General features: G+C 54.8%; 1 protein-coding gene across 2 annotated transcripts; it reads left to right on the top strand.

The window, feature by feature from the left end:
* The first annotated feature begins 4793 nt into the window (after positions 1-4793).
* Positions 4794-18783, top strand: Sh3bp1 (SH3 domain binding protein 1). 2 transcript variants are annotated; one of them, XM_050165742.1, is made up of 18 exons: positions 4794-6020; positions 7175-7217; positions 7447-7551; positions 8533-8609; positions 9003-9114; positions 9208-9284; positions 9697-9841; positions 10448-10516; positions 10658-10748; positions 11270-11415; positions 12108-12219; positions 12581-12662; positions 12751-12831; positions 13607-13723; positions 14299-14396; positions 14682-14826; positions 16750-16841; positions 18041-18783. In XM_050165742.1, the coding sequence occupies exons 1-18, from the start codon at positions 5962-5964 to the stop codon at positions 18436-18438; spliced, it is 2049 nt and encodes a 682-aa protein (XP_050021699.1). In that variant the 5' UTR covers positions 4794-5961; the 3' UTR covers positions 18439-18783. The 2 variants fall into 2 exon arrangements, with proteins under 2 accessions (XP_050021699.1, XP_050021700.1); XM_050165743.1 differs by having other exon boundaries at positions 5465-6020; positions 7158-7217.
* The last annotated feature ends 923 nt before the right edge of the window (positions 18784-19706 follow it).

The raw sequence follows: 19706 nt of genomic DNA, 5'->3' as shown, positions 1-19706 counted from the left end.
GAGGCCCTGCTGGGGACATGTGGTTGCCTAGTCGCTCAGGAAGCTTTGGTCTGTGGTGACCCAGAGCCGTCCCGGCTGGAAATGAGGAGGCCACTAGGAGGTTCAGCTGCTGCAGAAGCTGCAGGGAAGCCCTTGCTGCTCACTTCCTCCTGCTGCAGATTCTCTTGCTAGACTCTTGCAGCCCCAGGTGCTGCTCTGGGAAGCAGGACCCCATCAACAGATGCGTTCGGCCTAATCCAGGAGCCCCACACTACACCCACTCCCTGCTATCCTCACCTCTCCTGGCTGGCGTGATAAAGGGCTGTACCCAAGCAGGGTGCTGAAGCCACAAGACTAAGAGAATCTGCCAGTGGGGTGCGGTGAGGAGCCCCAGAAACTGCAGGAAGAGAGCCCCTGCATGGTGCAGGCAGCCCACTCTCCTGTGAGCAGCTGATTGTTGCAGACTCCAGGAAGTCCCACACGTGAGAAAACACTTTCGCTTTGTCTCATCTGCCAGTTCCTAATCTGAAGTTGGCTACTAAAACCCTTCCCTTGGATCCTATGAAGACCTTCTGCATGTGACACAGCTCCCCGAGTCCCACGGGAGGAACTCCTGGCAGGCCCACGCTGCACATACCCAGTAAAGGCGTCTGGGGCGGACCGTACAGCAAAATGACAGGAGGCAACAGCCCCTCTGAGCCTCTTCCGACCAGACTCCAGTGCGTGACTCAGCTGATGGCCTGTCCTAGTACCTGTCCTTTCTGCAAAGGGCCTCAGAGTCGTGTCCATTATAATCTTGTTAGATGACCCTGGATGGGTGAGGGTTAGCATGAGGTCATAGGACCGGGAATTGGCATGCTGGTTCCAAAGTCACTCACTGGCTTGTTCTCCCTTCTAGGTTCCTTGTGCAAAAGGGTCACAAGGTAGAGGCCCCTTCGAGGGATCTGTAGGCCCAAGAGCCCAGGCTGTCATAGGGGTATCCCTTCATTTCCTGGCCCCACGCTACCTCTGACCTTGGCCTAGTTGTCTGGTGCACAGCTCTTGAGCAGTCCCATGCCTGATATGGCCTATCAAAATCTGGTAGGAACTAGAGAGACTGGAGCCCAGTATGGCACTCTCAGCGAGTGGGGGACAAGGGGCACCCCTGGAGGTCTGCATCTGTCTTAGCATGGGGACCCTGGGAAGCATCTCCTCTGTCTCTTAAAAGATGAACTCCATCACCACACCAAGCCAGCGGGACTTCCCAGACCTCAAAGCCACACTTCCACTTATGGGACACTAGCCAGAGCCAGCAGTTAATTCTTTAGTAACCACAGTGCAGGCTGCTTATCTTTTAGCAGAAGCCAAGAGTGATGGAGAGGCTTCTGCTGCCCTAGGGCACCCTCTGTGGCCTCTACTCCCAGGGCAGGTGGAGGAGCCATCTACCCTGGCATGCTGCTGGGCCTGCTGCCTGCAGCCTCCCCTCCCCCCTGCCTTGAGTCCTCAGAACTGTCCTCTGAGACTGGACCAGCAGAGGAGGAGGTGGTCATCAAGACTGCAGATTTTCCAGCCACCTGGACCTGCTCTCCAGCTTTGTCACCTGCTCTACTTTGCTCCCAGCTGCGGCCAAGAGCACACATTGCTTCAGGGCTAGCAGTGGCAGGTGGAGTCCTGCCTCAGCCCCACCCCAAGGTTCCTGGAAAGGCTTTTGGACCTGTGGAAGTGGGAGTGGGCAAGGGCGTTATCAGTGCCCCAGGAAATGCACCTGTGCTGGCTGCTGTGGGCAGAAGCCTCTACTTGGAGGCTTTCTAGTATTGCCACAATCTAGCCATGTGGCAAAGTGCCTCAGCTGGTAGGATGAAGCCAACAGCCTCCACCCCACCCTGCCTACTGGCTACCCTGACCACATCCGCTCAAGTAGTCTCACTAGCAGATGCCAGCCAGACTGTCGCAGGGATGGCAGGCAAATGTGTGTGGAGGCTGGTTGGTCCTTCAGTGGCCACACTGAAGGCAGGAGCGAAGGCCTGAGGGAGTTTCCAGACAAGGCCATGTGTGCAGCAGAAAGGCTATGGCTCCTAGGCCTGAGGTCTGTCCTCTGACCCGGCCTCCACCACACAGCCAACTGGTGTGCACATCTGCTCGAAGAGCCTGGGTCTGCATGGCTGCCAAACGGAGGCAAAGACAGCATCCTTAGGGGAGGATGAGCTCTGCTATCTTAAGGCAGCTGGACATGTTTCAAGAGCGACTGAGGCAGGGATGGCCAAGGCTCTTGTCCCTCCTGACTTTCGGGGGTTGAGTAATGACTAACAGCAGGTAGTGCCAGGCACTTTTCTGAGAATTTTACATGCTTAATTCTTGTAATCCTATTAAGCTTGTGCTGTTTGTGGCTGAGGGGTGAGCTGCCTTATCCGTTCGGTTAGTGTGCTGCTGAGAGACATACCCCCCCCCCCCCCGAGTCCCATGGCTGTTCTTTGGGGATGCAGGGAATCACTGATCTGGTATCCTCCAAGTCAGTCATGACACCATACTGCTGAGCTACTGAGCCCCAGAGGGCTCAGCCGTGAGCTGGACAAGACCACGCTGCTGCTGCGTGGCTCTCCACTTGAGTCAACAGGCCTATAGTTTAGGGAGGGGTTAGCTGGTGACCTTGGAAGTACTTCTTCTGTACCATTCTGAAGTCTGTGGTCCTTTTCAGTGGCTCCTGTCAGCCTATACCTGTAATACCGACTAATGGGGAGATAAGAGCATTGCAAGTTCAAGACCAACTGGGCAGCTTAGCAAGACTTTCTCCCAAAATAAAAAGAAGGGCTGACAAAGTGGCTCCGTGGGTAAAGGTACCCGCCATGAAGCATGAGGACCCAAGCTCGACCCCTAGCACCAACATGGTGGAAGAAGTGACCTCTGACCTCCCCATGAGAGTAATGTATGCACATGTGCACACATGCAGACACTAAATTTAAAAATGTGGTTAAGGGCGCTGAGGTTCTTCCAGAGAACCAGGTTCGATTCCCAGCATCCACATGGTGGCTCACAATGATCTGTAATTCCAGTTCCAGGGGATCCAACACCCTTTTCTGGCCTCCAAAGGGACTGCACACTCACGATACATAGACATACATGCAGGATAAACACCTGTACACATAAAATGAAATTTTATTTTATTTTAATTTGCTGGGCAATGGTGGCACATGCCTTTAACCCCAGCACTCAGGAGGTAGAGGCAGGTATATCTCTGAGCGTTTGAGGTCAACCTGGTCTACAGAAGAGTTCTGGAACAGCCAGGGCTATAAAAGAGAAACCCTGACTTGAAAAACAAAACAAAAATAAATTTAAAAAAATTTTTTTTAAGTAAAAAGAGATCTGAGGCTGGGACTTGGTGGTGGAGCCCTTGCCAAGCAGCACAAAGCCTTGGGTTTGATCCCTAGTACAAAAACCACAAAACCAAAACACTGAGCCAGGGGGTGATAGCACGTGCCTTTAATTCCAGCACTCGGGAGACAGAGGCAGGTGAATCTCTGTGAGTTCGAGGCCAGTGTCTACAGAGCAAGTTCCAGGACAGGCTCCAAAGCTACACAGAGAAATCTTGTCTCGAAAAAATAAAAACCACAAAAACCAAAATACCCACCCCCATGAAAGAGAAGCCAGCCCGCCCATGATCTTGGCATTTACTAATCAAAACTTTCTGATTACAACACCCTTTGAAGGAATAGTCTATGGTCCAACCTCTGGGGCTTCCAATCGTCTATGATTCAACAGGTGTGACACAGGAGGGCTTCATTACAAGGTGACCCAGCCAAGAAGCACAACAGCACATCTGGCTGGACCCAGAAGGGCCCTGGGTCTGGCTGCAGGGAAGTTAGAGCTGGGGGCTGGGCAAGAGTTTGAGTGGTTAGAGACTCTGGTCATCTCTTTAAAACAAAACAAAACAACCTGCTTTCTAGCCCAGGGAGCTTTCCTGTCCCCAGGCTAGAGTTAGGACTAGGCCGAGACAAACCTAAGAAGCATAGGGCCTAGCCTATGCTGCCATAGGCTATGCAGCCATAGCCAGGCCTGCCCTCGGGAACTTCCAGACCAGTCAAGCCACCTGATAGCCTGACCAGCCCTAACACGATGGCAGAAGCACCATGGAGTTCAGAAACCTCCCTAGAGGCAAGAAGATGGCACCTGGAGCCAAGTGCTCACTCACCTAGCGGGTGTGTGCCCATTGCCAAGTCAGAGAAAACTGAATCACAAGAATGTTCTGGAGCTGGGCAGTGGTGGTGCATGCCTTTAATTCTAGCACTCAGGAGGCAGAGGCAAGCAGATCTTTGTGAGTTCGAGGCCAGTCTGGTCAACAGAGTGAGTTCCAGGACAGACTCCAAAATTACTCAGAGAAACGCTGCTTCAAAAAAATGAAATAAATAAATAAAACAAAAACAAAAAGAATGTTCTGGGTAGGACCTAGATGGTGGGAAAGGAAAGGGGCCGACCGAGATCAGAAGCTAAACATCAGAAGTCTCACATCAGGAGCCCAGGTCTATGCCACTCTGGTGTCTCCGTCAGTGTACCCCAAGGTTGGACCCCTCTCAAGGGGTCTTCAGCCATTTCTTTTCCAAACACTGGTCAGCAGCCTTCCAACTGGAAAAAAGAGGTCGGGAAGGAACCTGGCCTGCCCTCTCCTGTCTCGCAGAGCCAGGATTCCAGGGAGGGGCGCTGTTCCAGCCAGCTGCTCTGGCCCTTGCAGCACTAGCTGCTGGGACCCCTGGGGCTCCTCCCAGCTTCAATAGGACTTCCTGAATGAATAAAGGGGCTGCCTGCTCCCAGCGAGTGCCCACCGGGCGCCAGGCCTGTGCTGGGAGTAGGGTATGCAGAGGCGGTTGTCTTTGAGAAGCTCAGCGGCTGTGTACACACAGCACAGTAGGTGCACAAGCCGTAAGGTTCTTAACTGAAACTAAGCAAAACTGAGCAAAGTGTGGTGTGGTGCTCAGGGCTTCCTGTAGCCTCCCTCCCGCCTCCCTATGGCTGAAGGGTTCACACGGGAGTCAGCTTGCTGTTGCCCACAGGCTCTCTTGCCGTGTGGTAACTACCAGTTATGAACACCTACTGTATGCCCAGTGGCAGGTTCCAAAGGGAAAGCTTCTATCGGGTTTGGGGGTTCAGAGCAGCACCCCTATCAGTGCCTGACAAGAAGGAAGGTTAGGGAGCAGGAACATTTTCTGAGAGGGACGAGAAAGCTTTACAAATAGAGGAAACTGTCCAAACTGAGGACCCTTAAAAGTGGAGGACCTCTAAGGCCAAAAGCAGATCGGGGTATCTTGTTTACCCTGTGGTATGGGCTGATCCAGGACTTTGTCCCATCAGGCCACTATACACAGTGAATGAGAAATTTTGGGGACCGATCCAAGGACATTAGTCTCTGGTGGCCCCAGGTAGCCCAGGTTTCCCAGTCATGGTCTAGCAGGCCTGAGGGATGGCCACGGGATGGTATGGAGTAAGAAATCTCCAAGGAGCAATCTCTGGTTACTGGCCTGCACAGGTTCCTAAGGCTTGTCCCCCGCCTGTCTCTTCAAGGCACAGAGCCTTCTTTTCCCTTTAAGAGAGCAAAGGTTGTTTATGCCCAGGGCGGAGGTGGCAGGAGCGGCTTACCTGCTTCCCGCCACCCGTCGCCGCAGCGGGGCAGGGTGCGGGAAGAAGGATCCCGCACTCAACCGGCGTACTGCAGAGAGACAGACCGACTGACACTCGCCAGGCGACCAGCCGGGGGTCTTTGGGGCCCGGAAGCCGCGAGAAAGCGAGACTCCAAACTTGGAGAGAGGAGTGACCTGGGGGCCGGGGGCGGAGTCGTGAGCGGGGGAGGAGAGCGCCAGCGCCAGCGCCAGCGCCAGCCAGAGGAGCGCGGCGGCCCAGGAAGCCAGAGCGCCGCCCACCCATCCGGGGCGAAGCGCGCGGAGAAGCAGGCTGGGCCGGGGGTTGCCAGCCTCGACCCCCCCACGGTGACCCCTCGGCCCCCAGTCCGGACCCAAGATGATGAAGAGGCAGCTGCACCGCATGCGGCAGCTGGCCCACACGGGCAGCTTGGGACGGTGAGTGTCACCCCCTTCTAGCTCTGCTGTCTCCCCGCAAGACCTGAGCGGGCGCAGGAGAGTCGGGAACCGGTCAGGGAGGTCGGGGACATCTGGGCAGCGGCCCTCTAGCATGCCAGAGCCCCGACCTCGCTTCCTGGCGTCTGAAGCCACTGTGGTCGCACAGGCACTGCTGGCCTTTGAGGGGGGGAAAAGGCACCTCCATTCTTGGTTGGAAAAGCTGCAGAATGCGCCCTGAGCCGGAACGCTGCCCGGAGCCTCATTTGTCCTCTCTGGACAATGGGAACAATTAACCACTTCTAACTGCTGGGTTGGGGAGGAACAGAGCCAATTGGGGGCCCCAGACCCTGGGGGAAGGGACTGGCAGTGTTCTAGCCTGGGGAGGAGGGGCCTGCTCTGAGCTGGGTGTCCGTCCCCTCCCCCAGCCCAGGGGCCTCCTGCAGCAAAGTCTTGCTTCTGCTTTTCGCAGGCTCAGGTAAAGGCACCCCCTGTTCTCCTCGGTCCCCAGCTCCGAGAACTAGGGGAGCGGAAGTTTGGGGAGTTTCTCGGAGCTTTTCTCTCTGCTCCTCTTCCCCAGCCTGGGAGTTCCCCATTCTTTGGGCCTTGGGAGGGAGTATCCAGAAACTTGATCCAGTCCTCCGGTGACATAGACACCTGCGTGCACCTACGAAGCCAGGCCACTGTGCTCTGAACCCCTGTCCCTATGTGTCCCTGGCCAGAGTCTCGGGACCTGCCCACAGCTGCAGTCCAATGTCGTGTGCCTGTGGGCCTGACCACCCCGGAGGCTAGCTTCCACACTTCCCGTTCTGGGGGCCAGCTTAGACCTCCTCTTTCCGGGGCAGGCAAACGATTTGGGGGATGGGAAGAATAGAAACTTTTCCTCTGTGTCCCAAAGCTGAGCCCTGGGTAGCTCCCTCCTGCCCTTTCGGTGTCACGGTTCCACCCTCTCCCAGGGCACAGCCCTGGGTGGAGAAGGAAGCAGGCATGCATCCTCTAAAACTACGGAATGTGCTCCAACTGCGGTGGGGACAGGCCACCCAGGCTTGGTGGGTCCTGGAAGGAACTGGGGCCCAGGTGCCATATGCTGGGGACAGGGGGAGGCGGTGGGTTTCCTAATCCAGACTGACTCAGCAGAAGCCCCCCTTCCCCCGCAGCACCCCAGAGACTGCCGAGTTCTTGGGTGAGGACCTGCTGCAGGTACGTGCCTGGGCGGGCTGGACTGGGAGGCAGGTCCGTGCAGGCTGTCAGTATAGAGGCTGACAGGTGGGGACAGCAGAGGAAGGCCTGGTTGAGTCATTCCCTGCTGGCCAGGGGCGCTCCAGGAGGGAAGAGAAAAGTGATTCTTGCTCTGGGGGAGACAACAGAGCAGTCACCCCTTACAATCTACAGTGTGCCCCCCCCCCCTGCTCTCCCCTCTACCTCCCAGGTGGAGCAGCGCCTGGAACCTGCTAAGCGAGCAGCCCACAATGTTCACAAACGGCTGCAGGCCTGTCTACAGGGCCAAAGCGGGGCTGACATGGACAAGCGGGTGGTAAGTGGGGGGTCTCCAGGAGAAGGGAGGGGCCTGAGCGATGAGGGATGGGGTGGCAAGAAGGCCCTCTGGTTCGGCTGCAGCTTCTCCAGTTTGCTCCAAACCAGCACACCCCCAGGCGTTGTAGGTGGGCGGAGCGCCATGTGAGCTGGATGGAGGATGCTCACTGTTGTTACTCAACAGGCTGCGTTTATTGACTCCTGCCAGACTGTTGCTAAGACTGCCAGAGCATTGTCTCCCAACAGCCCTGGCAAGAGTCCCTTGTACAAGTCACTCGTGTTTAATGGGAGACCAGGACCTAAATTTACTAACCCAAGATCACATAGCTAACAAGTGGCAAAACCGACCCTGTGGTCCCTCTGGCGTGTTCTCCATAACTCCAGGTGGAAGTATGGGAATGATTAGAGATTCATGTGACTAGAGCTGGAGGCTTGGTTCAGGAAAAGGACTTGCTCTTGAAGAGACCTGGGTTGGGTTCCCACAACTATCCAGTCCCAATCTCAGGGATTCTGACACCCTGTCCAATGCCCTGAAGGCGTCAGTCATTCTTGGGCCTGGCTATAAGGCAATAGGCAGCCTTGGAGAGCTTGAACTAGATGGTGACCGGATTAAACCACCTACAACCCAAGGCAGGGAATGAGTTCAGGCCACCCTCCTCCCAGCCACAAGGCCAGCTCTCTCTTTGCTGTGGTGTGACCTTGGAACAGCTCCCAGCTCCCTTTTCCTGGGATTGACCATTCCTTCTTGCCTAGTCAAGTAACTGGAGAGGGAGGAAGGAAGAGAGGAAAGGAGAGAAGGAGATCTTCACAAACACACACAAACACACGCGCGCCATCCTGTTTCCACGCTTTACCTGTGACTGTGGACTTGATTGGTTGGCTCCTCCCTCTGCTGGAGTGTGGGTGTGGCCGGGTGCTCTGGGCTCAGGTTGGGTGGAGGAGACTGGTAAACTCACGCTGGCTCACCCCGCCCTCTCTGCAGAAGAAGCTTCCTCTCATGGCTCTTTCCACCACGATGGCGGAAAGCTTCAAAGAACTGGACCCTGATTCTAGCATGGGGTGAGCATGGACTGGGGTCTGTGGGTCCCGATTCTAGCATGGGGTGAGCATGGACTGGGGTCTGTGGGTCCCGATTCTAGCATGGGGTGAGCATGGACTGGGGTCTGTGGGTCCCGATTCTAGCATGGGGTGAGCATGGACTGGGGTCTGTGGGTCCCGATTCTAGCATGGGGTGAGCATGAATGGGGACCTGGCCTTCACTAGATGCCAGCAAACAATGAGGGGACCATATCAGCCACAGTGTCTGCCTCAAAAGGGTGACCAAGCTGGGAGCACTGTCCAGGTCAGTAAGACCTGAAAAAGCAGGAAATGGAGCGACAGGGACCTTCAAGTATTTCTAGGTGAAGGTGAGGGGCCAGGGAAGCCTTGACCTATTGTGTTCTCTGCACACAGGAAGGCCTTAGAGATGAGCTGCGCCATCCAGAACCAGCTGGCCCGAATCTTGGCTGAGTTCGAGATGACCCTGGAGAGAGATGTCCTGCAGCCGCTCAACAGGCTGAGCGAGGTGATCCTGCCGGGCAGCCCCAGCCTCCCTGACCTCCTGCTCCCCCTGTCCCACCCACCCAGGCCCCTGAACCCTCCCTGTGCCTACCCTCAGGAGGAGCTGCCTGCCATCCTCAAACATAAGAAAAGCCTGCAGAAGCTGGTGTCCGACTGGAACACCCTCAAGAGCAGGTGAGTACCTGAACCCAGGCCAAGCCATAGCAGAGCTCTGCCGGGCCCGTTGGGTACTTGTGGCCATGCTGGTTCTTGGGAACACATGTGGGAAAGACATATATATGTGAGGGTGTGCATGTGCTCCCCTGTGCCACAGGTGACCCCAAAACTAAGAAAGCCACTCGTTTCCAAGATCCTTATATGGTTGTAGGGCTCCTATTCTGCATTCTGGAGCTGGATTGCTGTGATCACCAGGAACACCACCAGAGGGAGCCCTACAGCACTTTGGCCTAGTCTGGGCAGAGGCCCAAGGAATTTCTATTTTGCCTCTATAAACCCTAGAGTCCTGTGTGATTACGTGTATGGAGGGGACACTTAGCTCTGGCCATGCAATGGGGCCAGTGACCACCCACCTTGGGACCTTCCCCAGGCTCAGCCAGGCAGCCAAGAACTCAGGGAGCAGCCAAGGCCTGGGTGGCGGCCCAAGCAGTCACAGCCACACCGCCACTGCCAACAAGGTGGAGACACTGAAGGAAGAAGAGGAAGAGCTAAAGAGAAAGGTGGAGCAGTGCAAGGTGAGGTCACTTGGGATCGCCACACGGGGGACAGGTGCGGGTAGCCTGTGCATTTGACAGGTGGGAGAATTAAGCTCAGAGAAGGGACAAAGCTGGCCTCGGCAGCCCTGAGTTTTAGTTCCAGGCAGTTAGGGGTCATCATCTACGTAGTGGAGCACGACCCAGAGCCCCTGCCATCCTTACCAAGTGTGTTAGCAGCTGGGATGTGGTTGTTGGGACTCTCGGTGTCTAGCGAGTGAATGAATGAATGAACGTGTTTGCCGAATGGATGAAGAGCATTTGTATGATGAGTGATTGTTAGAGAGAGTTAGCATTTGCTGGATAAGTGAACGAAGCGAGTGGTGCTTGCCAAGTGGATGAATGAATGAATGAATGAATGGGTGGGTGGGGGAATGATTGCATGGCGAATACGAACCGATTGTGCTAAGGATCTGAGGACCCAATGTAAAGAACTGGAAATCGTAAAGAACAAAGTGTAGCCCCTGGCTGAGCGAGAAAGCTAACTGGGACCCTCCATGTGCAGCTGTTCAGCTCTGGGCAGCTGATCTTCCAGTAGCTTCCCTGCCAGCCCCCAGCCTCACCTGCCCTCTCCCCTCTGTCTCTAAGGATGAGTACTTGGCCGACCTGTACCACTTTGCCACCAAGGAGGACTCATACGCCAACTACTTCATTCATGTGAGCCCATGACCCAGCTCCAGCTACCTGAAATCAGGGTGAACGCCACAGGGAAGGACTTCTGGGACCCCCTCCCCCAAGAGCCCCTGGGGAATTCTCCACTTCCCTCATTTCTCCGGGGGACGTCCTTTGTCCCCACAGCTCCTGGAAATTCAGGCTGATTACCATCGGAGGTCGCTGACCTCACTGGACACGGCCCTAGCAGAGCTGAGGGACAACCACAGCCAATCAGGTGGGGACATGAGTAAGCCAGCCTCACACCTCCTACGGTAGAATACTTAGGGTTCTATAAAAGTTTGCTCCTTAGCCAGGCATGGTGGCAGACACAGTTAGTACAGGTACTCAGGAGGCGGAGGCAGGTGGATCTCTGAGTTCAAAGCCAGCCTAGTTTACATAGAGAGTCCCTGGACAGCCCTGTTTGGAAAAACAAACGAAAAAAGTTTGCTCCTTACCCAGAAGGGCAGAAGGGAGCCATGGGTGAGGTGGGAGTTGGGAGAGGCCCGGATCCGGTCTTCATGGGTGGGCTTCTGCTGCTATGGGGAAGGAAGAGGACAGGAGCCAGGAGACCTTCTAGAAGGTTGGAATCTGGACGAGGTAGGGCAGTGGAAGTGGGCAGACTCAGGAGGTAGACTAGATGGCTGTGTGTGCCACTGAAGTAGGTTGGAAGGCAGGTTCCTGGAGGTGCCCGGTCTGCCCTGGCCCTACTGCCTGGGGCAGGAAGAACCAGGCCACTGATGTGTCTCATTTCCACAGATCTCTCCCCTTTGATGACGGCTACCCCCATCTCCAGAGTATATGGGGTATCCCTGAGAACCCACCTGCAAGAGCTGGGTCGTGACATTGCCCTGCCCATTGAGGCCTGCGTTCTAATGCTGCTATCAGAGGGCATGCAGGAGGAGGTGAGAGCTGAGGCATGGGGGTTGGCAGGGCCGCGTGCCTCCCCCACGCTGCTATCCATAGTTCCCCTCTCAGGGGGAGGCGTAACCTCCCATTGCCAAACTGACTCTGACTCACTGATTGGCATTTCAGGGGCCTGGCACCATGCCACAGGTAACTGAGCTGTCCTTGCTCCACTTACTAATCCCAGTGGCCCTGGGTGTGAGTGGGGCTTCTCATTGGCTCTGTTTGGCAAGGGGGGAGACAGAGGCAAAAAGTAAATGTGCTCAGAGTCACATGAGGAACCAGGGGTCCCCAGTCCAGTCCTTGTTAGATGCTGGCCCTTTCCTGAAGATAGACTGCTGGGTGAAAAATTACCCAACAGCAAGTAGATTGTAGGCTCCCCACCAATCATACTGAGACTTCTCCCCCCCCCCCCCCCCCCCCCCCATCCTCCCCCCCTCTCTCTCTCTCTCTCTCTCTCTCTCTCTCTCTCTCTCTCTCTCTCTCTCTCTCACACACACACACACACACACACACATACTGCCATTTCCCAGCCCTGCCTTGTGCTCAGAATTCCAGACCTTGACATTGGGAGGGTGCATAGACACCACAATGCCATCTCTGACCACCAGGGGTGTGGGATACTGAAGGCCAGCAGCCTGCTCCTGCCCCCCTCTCTGTGACACACAGTATGTCCCTTCTTGCGCCCCAGGGCCTCTTCCGTCTGGCTGCTGGGGCCTCTGTGCTGAAGCGCCTCAAGCAAACAATGGCTTCAGATCCCCACAGCCTAGAGGAGTTCTGCTCGGACCCCCATGCTGTGGCAGGTACCTGATCCACTGGGAACTCTAGGCAGAAGGTGGGACTGGGCAGAGCTGCCTAAGGTAACACTATCAGAGTTTGGCTTTAGGCCTGATACGCTACCAAAGAGACACCTTGGGGCATGTAGGAGTTCGCGATGCAGATCTGTGATGAACCCTTGAAATGTATGTGCATTTATTTTTAGGACAAGCTTTCTAATTACTGTGCTAAAAGGGCCTGTGACCCACAGAAACTATCAGACTTAGACACATTAATAGTAAGAATACAGCTAGAGGTTCTTTCCAAGTGGAGAGCGCTGGGTCCTCGGGCACACGGAAGGGGAGCTGGGGGTCTGCCTTACACCTTCTTCCTCCGGCCTTGTTTCAGGTGCTCTCAAGTCCTATCTCCGGGAGCTGCCAGAGCCCCTGATGACCTCTGACCTCTATGATGACTGGATGAGAGCAGCCAGGTGAGGAGGTGGGGTTGGGGGTGTGGGGAGGTGAAAGGGCTAAGAATGTGGCCCTGAGCTGGCTCACTGGTGAGTCTCCCTTTTCCAGCCTGAAGGAGCCTGGGGCTCGCCTGGAGGCCCTTCATGGTGTTTGCAGCCGCCTGCCCCAAGAGAACTTCAACAACCTCAGGTGAGCCCTGGCCCACCCCTGCACACCCAGCCCCGCAAAGCTCTGGTTTCGACTCTAACCCTGTGTTGTGCCTGAGCACAGAACCTCACCTGTGATGTCCTGGTCCTTTGTTTTATATTAAACTGTATCCCAGAAGACACAAATGTAGCCAGCTTGTGCCTATAGATGCCGGCACAAGGGAGGCTGAGTTTGAGGCCAGCCTGGGCTACGGAGTGAGACCCTATCTTAAGCAAAGACAATCTGGCTAGGGATGTAGTTGTTGGTGGAGTACTTAACTAGTACACCTACAGTGTACAAAACCCTGGGTTTACTCCTCAGCATGCTATAAACTGGAGGTATTGATGCATGCCTGCAGTTAAAGAAAGCGTAAGGATCAGAACTTCAGGGTCATCCTTGGCTGTAGAGAGTTCGAGGCCAAACTGGGCTAGGAGACCTTGTCTTAAAAGACAAACAAAGAAGCCAAACCTCTTACACTTGTGAAGCTGTGTTGCCTGGCTTCAGACCCCACCCCTGCCACTCTCGGACCCTGGGCATTCAGTCTGGTGTCAGCACTGGAGACAGTCCCTACTGCCTTTGGCAGTCAGAAGATTCTCAGCTTAGCTTCTCCTCTCACATACAGTTGACCCTCAAAACAATAGGTCAGGGAACTTAGCTGGTAAAAACGTAACCATACCGTGTGTTATCTGTTCCCCTCTGGAAACTCAAGGGTATGAAGTTCTCAGGCCTTTAAGGGCATTGGTAAGCATTGCTGACCCTCTGTCACCCACCAACCCAGGTACCTGATGAAGTTTCTGGCACTGCTGGCTGAAGAGCAAGAAGTGAACAAGATGACACCCAGCAACATCGCCATTGTCTTGGGGCCCAACCTGCTGTGGCCTCCTGAGAAAGAAGGGTGAGGGCCGTGAGCACAGAAGCATGTTCCCAGCTAGTCTCCAGCCTCTAATTTCCCCAAGCCTCCGTTCCCTATCTCTGTGGTGGGCTGAGAAGGTCTTATTCCTGAAGCTGCTGCGGGAAACAGCCTGAGGGACCAGGGTAATAGAAGTGATGGGGCACCTACGTGGTGACTTGGTGTGGGTGCTGGAAACCATGGAGGATGATGGAAGCCTTACTCCCAGCCCTCCAGACATGGGCCTTGGAGAACTTCTATGCATTCTAAGGGAGTTGCTGTGGGAATTAGATGGGCAATGCTTTACACACTGTAAGGTGTGGTGACTCAGGAGCATCATCATTGCGCTCCAGGCCACAGACAGATGACAAGGTGTCATCCCGTGTGCTGAACTGTGGTTGCTCAGTGGGGGCAATCAGTTCAAGAACTGTGAAGAAAGAGCCTGGAATTGATGAGTGATGTCTGTCATAGGGGAAGGAGTGGGAGATGGGGAACGGGAGCTATACGTGTGCCGTAAGCCATGCCCAGCGGAGTCACATGACGCTAGGGTCGCTAAAACTCTTGCTTCTCTTTTGTGCCAGGGACCAGGCCCAGCTAGATGCAGCCTCTGTGTCCTCAATTCAGGTGGTGGGTGTGGTCGAGGCGCTGATCCAGAGTACAGACACCCTCTTCCCTGGAGGTGACGTCCTTTCTTCATATCATCTCTAGCCCCCCCCCCCCACTCCATTCCTGGACTCCAGCCCAGTCTCAGTCTTTGGTTTCCCCCACAAACCCTCCTTGTGGCTTAGAAGAAGCTGCTTTTTCACTCTGGGCCTCAGTTTCTCATCTGTGAAATGGGAACAGTCCTGCCTGGCCCCTGGGACTGAGAAGGCCAAGAGCAATCCCGTCATTTCAGGGAAAGCCAGTAGCCTTGGGTCAGGTTGGCGAAAGCTCTGAACTTGACACCTGTTCATTCTGCCTCTAGATATCAACTTCAGTGTATCAGGCATCTTCTCAGCCCTGGCCCCCCAGGAAAAGGTCAGTAGCCAACGGACCTCTGAGGAATTGCCACCTGCTGTACCTGTGCCAGCTGCCACCCCAGGTCCAGCCTCGATGCCCGTGAAAGAAAGGTAAGGGCTAAGTAGAATGACTGTCTTCTCCCTGGCCACGCGGACTTTCGCCTGGGGCACTGTCTCTGAGGACTTAGGGATGGTATGGCGGTATTTGTCTTGCAGATCTGGTCCCACTGGTTGGAGTAGGTGGAAGGAGCCTGCCCTTAGCCTTCCTCATTGCATGGCTATTTCTATACCACCTACTATGTGCCAGGCATTGTTCATGCCCTGGGAATTTAGGGAATTGGGAGGGGATGGTTGGGCTCTATAACTGTCCTGTATCCAATTCTCTAAGTCTAGAAGGGTTTTGTGGCACCGACAAGGGCCTCAGTGGCTCACACCATGGTCATGTACTCCCTCAGATGAGGCAGGCATATGCCACCCTCAGCCCTTGACATGGGTGGGGCAGGGAGAGTGGCCCTGTGATGCCAGGCTGGATGCATGCTCTACTGTGGGAGGAGGCAGTGTATGTGCAGTGTGAAGAGCTGTAACAGTTAAGGAGGAAAGGAAGGCCGCCCTGGAATCCAGGCTCTCATGGATTATTTCCTTCAGCTCGCATGCTCTCTGACTTCTGTTGGCAGAACATCCCCTAAAGATCGCATGGAGGTCTGGGGGTGCACCTTACCTGGTAGAGTGCTTGCCCAGTTCCAGCCCAGCGTTGCATAGCATGGACTTGGTGCTAACCTATAAGCTCTCACTGGAGAGATGCAGGCAGAAGGATCAGGAGCTCAGGATCATCTTTCCTACTTGGAAAGTTCAAGACCAGCCTGGGCTGCACAAGGCAATCTCAAAAAAAAAAGAAAAGACCACCTGGGACACCAAGGCAGGGAGGTCACCTGGCATTCCACCTCTCACTCCATGGGTTGTCCACCAGATTATCGCTCATGGTGTTGTCCTAGATGCTCTCTGCTGCCGTGGCGAACAACTTGGGAAGAACAGGGCTTATTGGGCTTGCACCTCCAGGGAGCAGTCTGTGACAGGTCTCAAGCAGGAGCAGGGTCAGGAGAATGCTGATCACTGCTTTGCATGCCCTGACTGGTTATCAGCCAGGTTGTTTCCTTCCTTCCTTCCTTCCTTCCTTCCTTCCTTCCTTCCTTCCTTCCTTCCTTCTTTTCTTTTTAAAAAGATTTATTTATTATGTATACAGTGTTCTGCCTGCATGTATGCCACATGCCAGAAGAGGGCACTATATCTCATTATATTATATATTATTATTATATTATATTTTATTATTATATAGTTGTGAGCCACCATGTGACTGCTGGGAATTGAACTCAGAACCTCTGGAAAAGCAGCCAGTGCTCTCTTAACTGCTGAGCCATCTCTACAGCCCCAAAAGTCCAAGTCTCCTGCTCTTTGGAGCTGTTTTATTTTCTGTTTTTTTGTTTGTTTGTTTTGTTTTGTTTTGTTTTGGGGGGGGCATGGTTCAAGACATGAGTTCTCTGTGTAGCCTTGACTGTCTTGGAGCTTTCTCTATAGTCCAGGCTGGCCTCGAACTTACAGAGTTCTGCCTGCCTTTGCCTTCTGAATGCTGGGATTAAAGCCTTGCACCGCCACCTCCCATCAGCCAGCTTTCTTATACAGCTCAGGACCATCAATGGTCCAGGCACTGCACAGCCCACTGTGAGCTGGGCCCTCCCCCATCAGTCAGCAATGAATACAGTTCCCCACAGACATGGTCACAGGCCCGTCTGATTTGGTCAGTCCCTCAGTAGAGACTCCTCCTTTGCATGTGACTCTTGGTTGTGTCAAGTTAGGACACAGACTCCTACCAATCCCAGAAGTATCTACCAAGGGACTGAGAGTGAGGACGAGTCTCCACACGGCCATAGGCAGTAGGGAGCAAGTCCTTCTACCCACCAGTTTGGAATCATGCCGGACTCTAGAAGATTGCCAGGAGATGGCCAAACTTGACTGTTGCCCCTCTCCTTGCCTTGTCAGGACAGAGTCTGAATTGCCCAAGCCAGCTTCCCCCAAGGTCAGCAGGAGCACCACAGAAACGGCTGCTTCAGCAGAGGACATGACTCGGAGGAGTAAGTTGGGTGTGGGAGAGAAGAGCCGGAGAGCTGGCAATCCTAGTCCTCCCATGTCTTTGGACCACCAGAAAGGCCAGCAGTAGCCGGAGTGAGATGCTCTGGGTTTGTAGCCTGGCACTCTGGACCCAGATTCTAGCTCTTATCCCTTGAGCAGGTGATGCTCCTGCCTCAGCACCCTCCTGTGCAGTATGGTAGAAACTGTAATTGCCCTGACCCTGAAGAATTGCATGGACTGGGAGCTCAGGGAGCGTGCTGTACTCCGGCACACAGAAAGGGCGAGAGAAAGCTAGCCAGTGTGAGCGTGATGGGTGTTTCAGCCCTCCAGAAGCCCAAAGGACTACAAAGCATAGGGCCAAAACTGTGTTTAAGGGTAGAGGGAAGAGAGGTTTGGAAGGAGTCCTGGAGGCTCCTGACTTATATGCCAACCTGGTCCAGAATGGAGAGGTAAGAGAACAAGGATCCTTGTGGGGGCTGGATCACTGGGAACCCCCACCCCAGGCCCTGAGGACGAGGGGGTTTAGAGCTGGCTGCTTCAGTAGAGCTAGGAGAACAGCAGCAGGAGCCTGCAGACCACACAGGGACCTGGAAGACAGGGATTGCTGGAGTCACCGGACCTGGCCCTGGCAGCTGTGGGAGGCTGGGCCTCTCTCCCCCTCTTACCAGCGAGGAAATGGGCTCCACGAAGCAAACGAGTCACCCCAGACAGCCCAGTGCAGAGAGCCAGGGAGAGATTTGATCTCGACTCCACTTAGCCCCCCAGCTGCCTCACAAGGTCGAAGCTTACCGGAGGACCTGAGGCTTCTGAGAGGCACGCAGGACCCGTGTGTTAGCAGGGACGGGTGACATTTATATAGTCAACAAATGTGTTGTCCCACGCTTGCTTGACACTCCGACTGTGATAGCCAGTGGCCATGTTGGGTCTGTGTGCGAAGGAGAGGCACAAGTAAGGGCCGAGTAAGATGAAGATGGACAAGATGGTTTCAGAGACCAGCGAAACTGGGAATGGTGACAGCGTTACCGTGGTGGGGGCTGGGCATCTTCTGTGAGCTGAGACTTTGAGGACAACAGAGGAGGAGTGAAGAGACACTTACTAAATGACAAGAACCCACCGGGGAAAGTGGCCCCACCCCCACCACACAGGAGGAATGCACCCAGACACACAAACCCCTAACTTTCCTACTTCCCTTCCTCCACAGCCAAGCGCCCGGCACCAGCGCGACCTACCATGCCACCTCCCCAACCCTCCAGTGCACGCTCATCTCCTCCAGCTCCATCCCTGCCCCCTGGCTCTGGCAGCCCTGGCACTCCCCAAGCTCTGCCACGCCGTCTGGTGGGCACCAGCCTCCGGGCCCCCACCGTGCCTCCCCCATTACCCCCTGTTCCTCCACAGCCTGCCCGGCGCCAGAGCCGGCGTTTACCAGGCTCCCCCAGCCCAGCTTCCCCTGGCCTGGTCATTTCAAACATGCCTGCTCAGGTGGACCAGGGAGGGGCTACAGAGGACAGGGAAGGCCCTGAGACTGTAGGTGGGCATCCCACTCCCCCAGTTCTGCCACCCCAGCCCCGGCCCAGGGGCCTCACCTCAGAGACAGATTGAGCAGGCCTTCCTGCCTGAGATATCCTCAGTGTACCCTCCTTCCCCCTCTCTCTCCCTCTCCCTGCCTCCCTTGTCCTCCCAGGACAGCCCTTGCCCCGTGCCTGGGTGCCTGCTGGGTCGGCCCCCATGGCTAAGAGGGCTCAGGTCAGCCCTCTACTTTCTGACCTTTTCCTCTTCCACTTTGAGCTTGGGGGCTCCCACCTGACTCCCCACTCTCTGGCAGGGGTCTCAAGGGAGCTACCAAAAGGAAGGACGGACCTGCCCATTCCCTACACAACTTTTATTTTTCTCTTGCCAATGTATTTTTGTAAGGCTCGTAAATAAATTATTTTTAACGAAACTGGAGCAACTGGCCAAGCAATAGCTTTCTCTCCTGGAGATCAAGAATAATCTGCTTCCACAAGGAGGGGTGGGGTCATAGTTTCTGCCTCCTTCCTTTCTCGGGCCATGTGCTTGCCACTTTCTCGGAGCTGCTGGTATGGTTCCCATGTAATAGTTTCTCGTCAAGGTAATGCCACCATTGCCGGTGAAGTTACTGAGGCCAGTGAGAAGAGACTGCACAGATCACAGCTAGCAAAGCCTGGGCCTGAGATGAAATATCTTAAGATTAGCTCTGAAGCCTGGACTCTTCCTCCCACCCAGGACAGTTTGCTCAGCTTCTTAGGACCGTGGGCTCCTCCTCTGAGACAGTCGACAAGTGTCACGCTCTGTTCTGAAGACCAAAGCACTTATTGGCACACACACACGAACAGCTTTCCCACGAGCAGAGATCTGCCTTCCCATGACCTTCCTGAGTTGCTCGGTGCCAGACCCTGGGTAATGGCCCATTCAGCTCTGTGCCTGAAGAACTATAGGGAATGGGCATGCAGGAATGACAGACTCGGTGGATTTCCCCTGGGCTCAGCTTCGTTTTCTCTGGAGGTTGGACAGCTCTGCTTAGAACCCCAGGTTGTGACAGTACAGGTCCCGAGTCATTCCCGGTCCCACACTTGGAATTACTGGTAATTCAGAGGCTCACCAGATTTGAAGGTCTCATCTACAAAATAGGTATCCAGCCGGCCGGGTCGCCCCATTAACAATATGAACAGACAACGCCTTGGCAACCAAAATAATGCCCAGGGTAGGTCCCACATAGACAAGTAATAAAATCAGACCTGTGGGCTCCTTTCTTAGGGCCGTGTATTAGAATTTTTTAGCATTTATTTGAGGGTGTCTACACGAGGATGCGCATGTGGAGGCCGGAAAACTTGCACTAGTATTGTTCTCTC

The sequence above is a fragment of the Alexandromys fortis genome, unplaced genomic scaffold (assembly GCF_014885135.2).
Source record: "Alexandromys fortis isolate MF-2015 unplaced genomic scaffold, M_Fortis_MF-2015_v1.1 scaffold_157, whole genome shotgun sequence".
Classification (NCBI taxonomy): Eukaryota; Metazoa; Chordata; class Mammalia; order Rodentia; family Cricetidae; genus Alexandromys; species Alexandromys fortis.
Note: the sequence above shows the minus strand (reverse complement) of the source record. Positions and strands in the feature narration are given on the sequence as shown.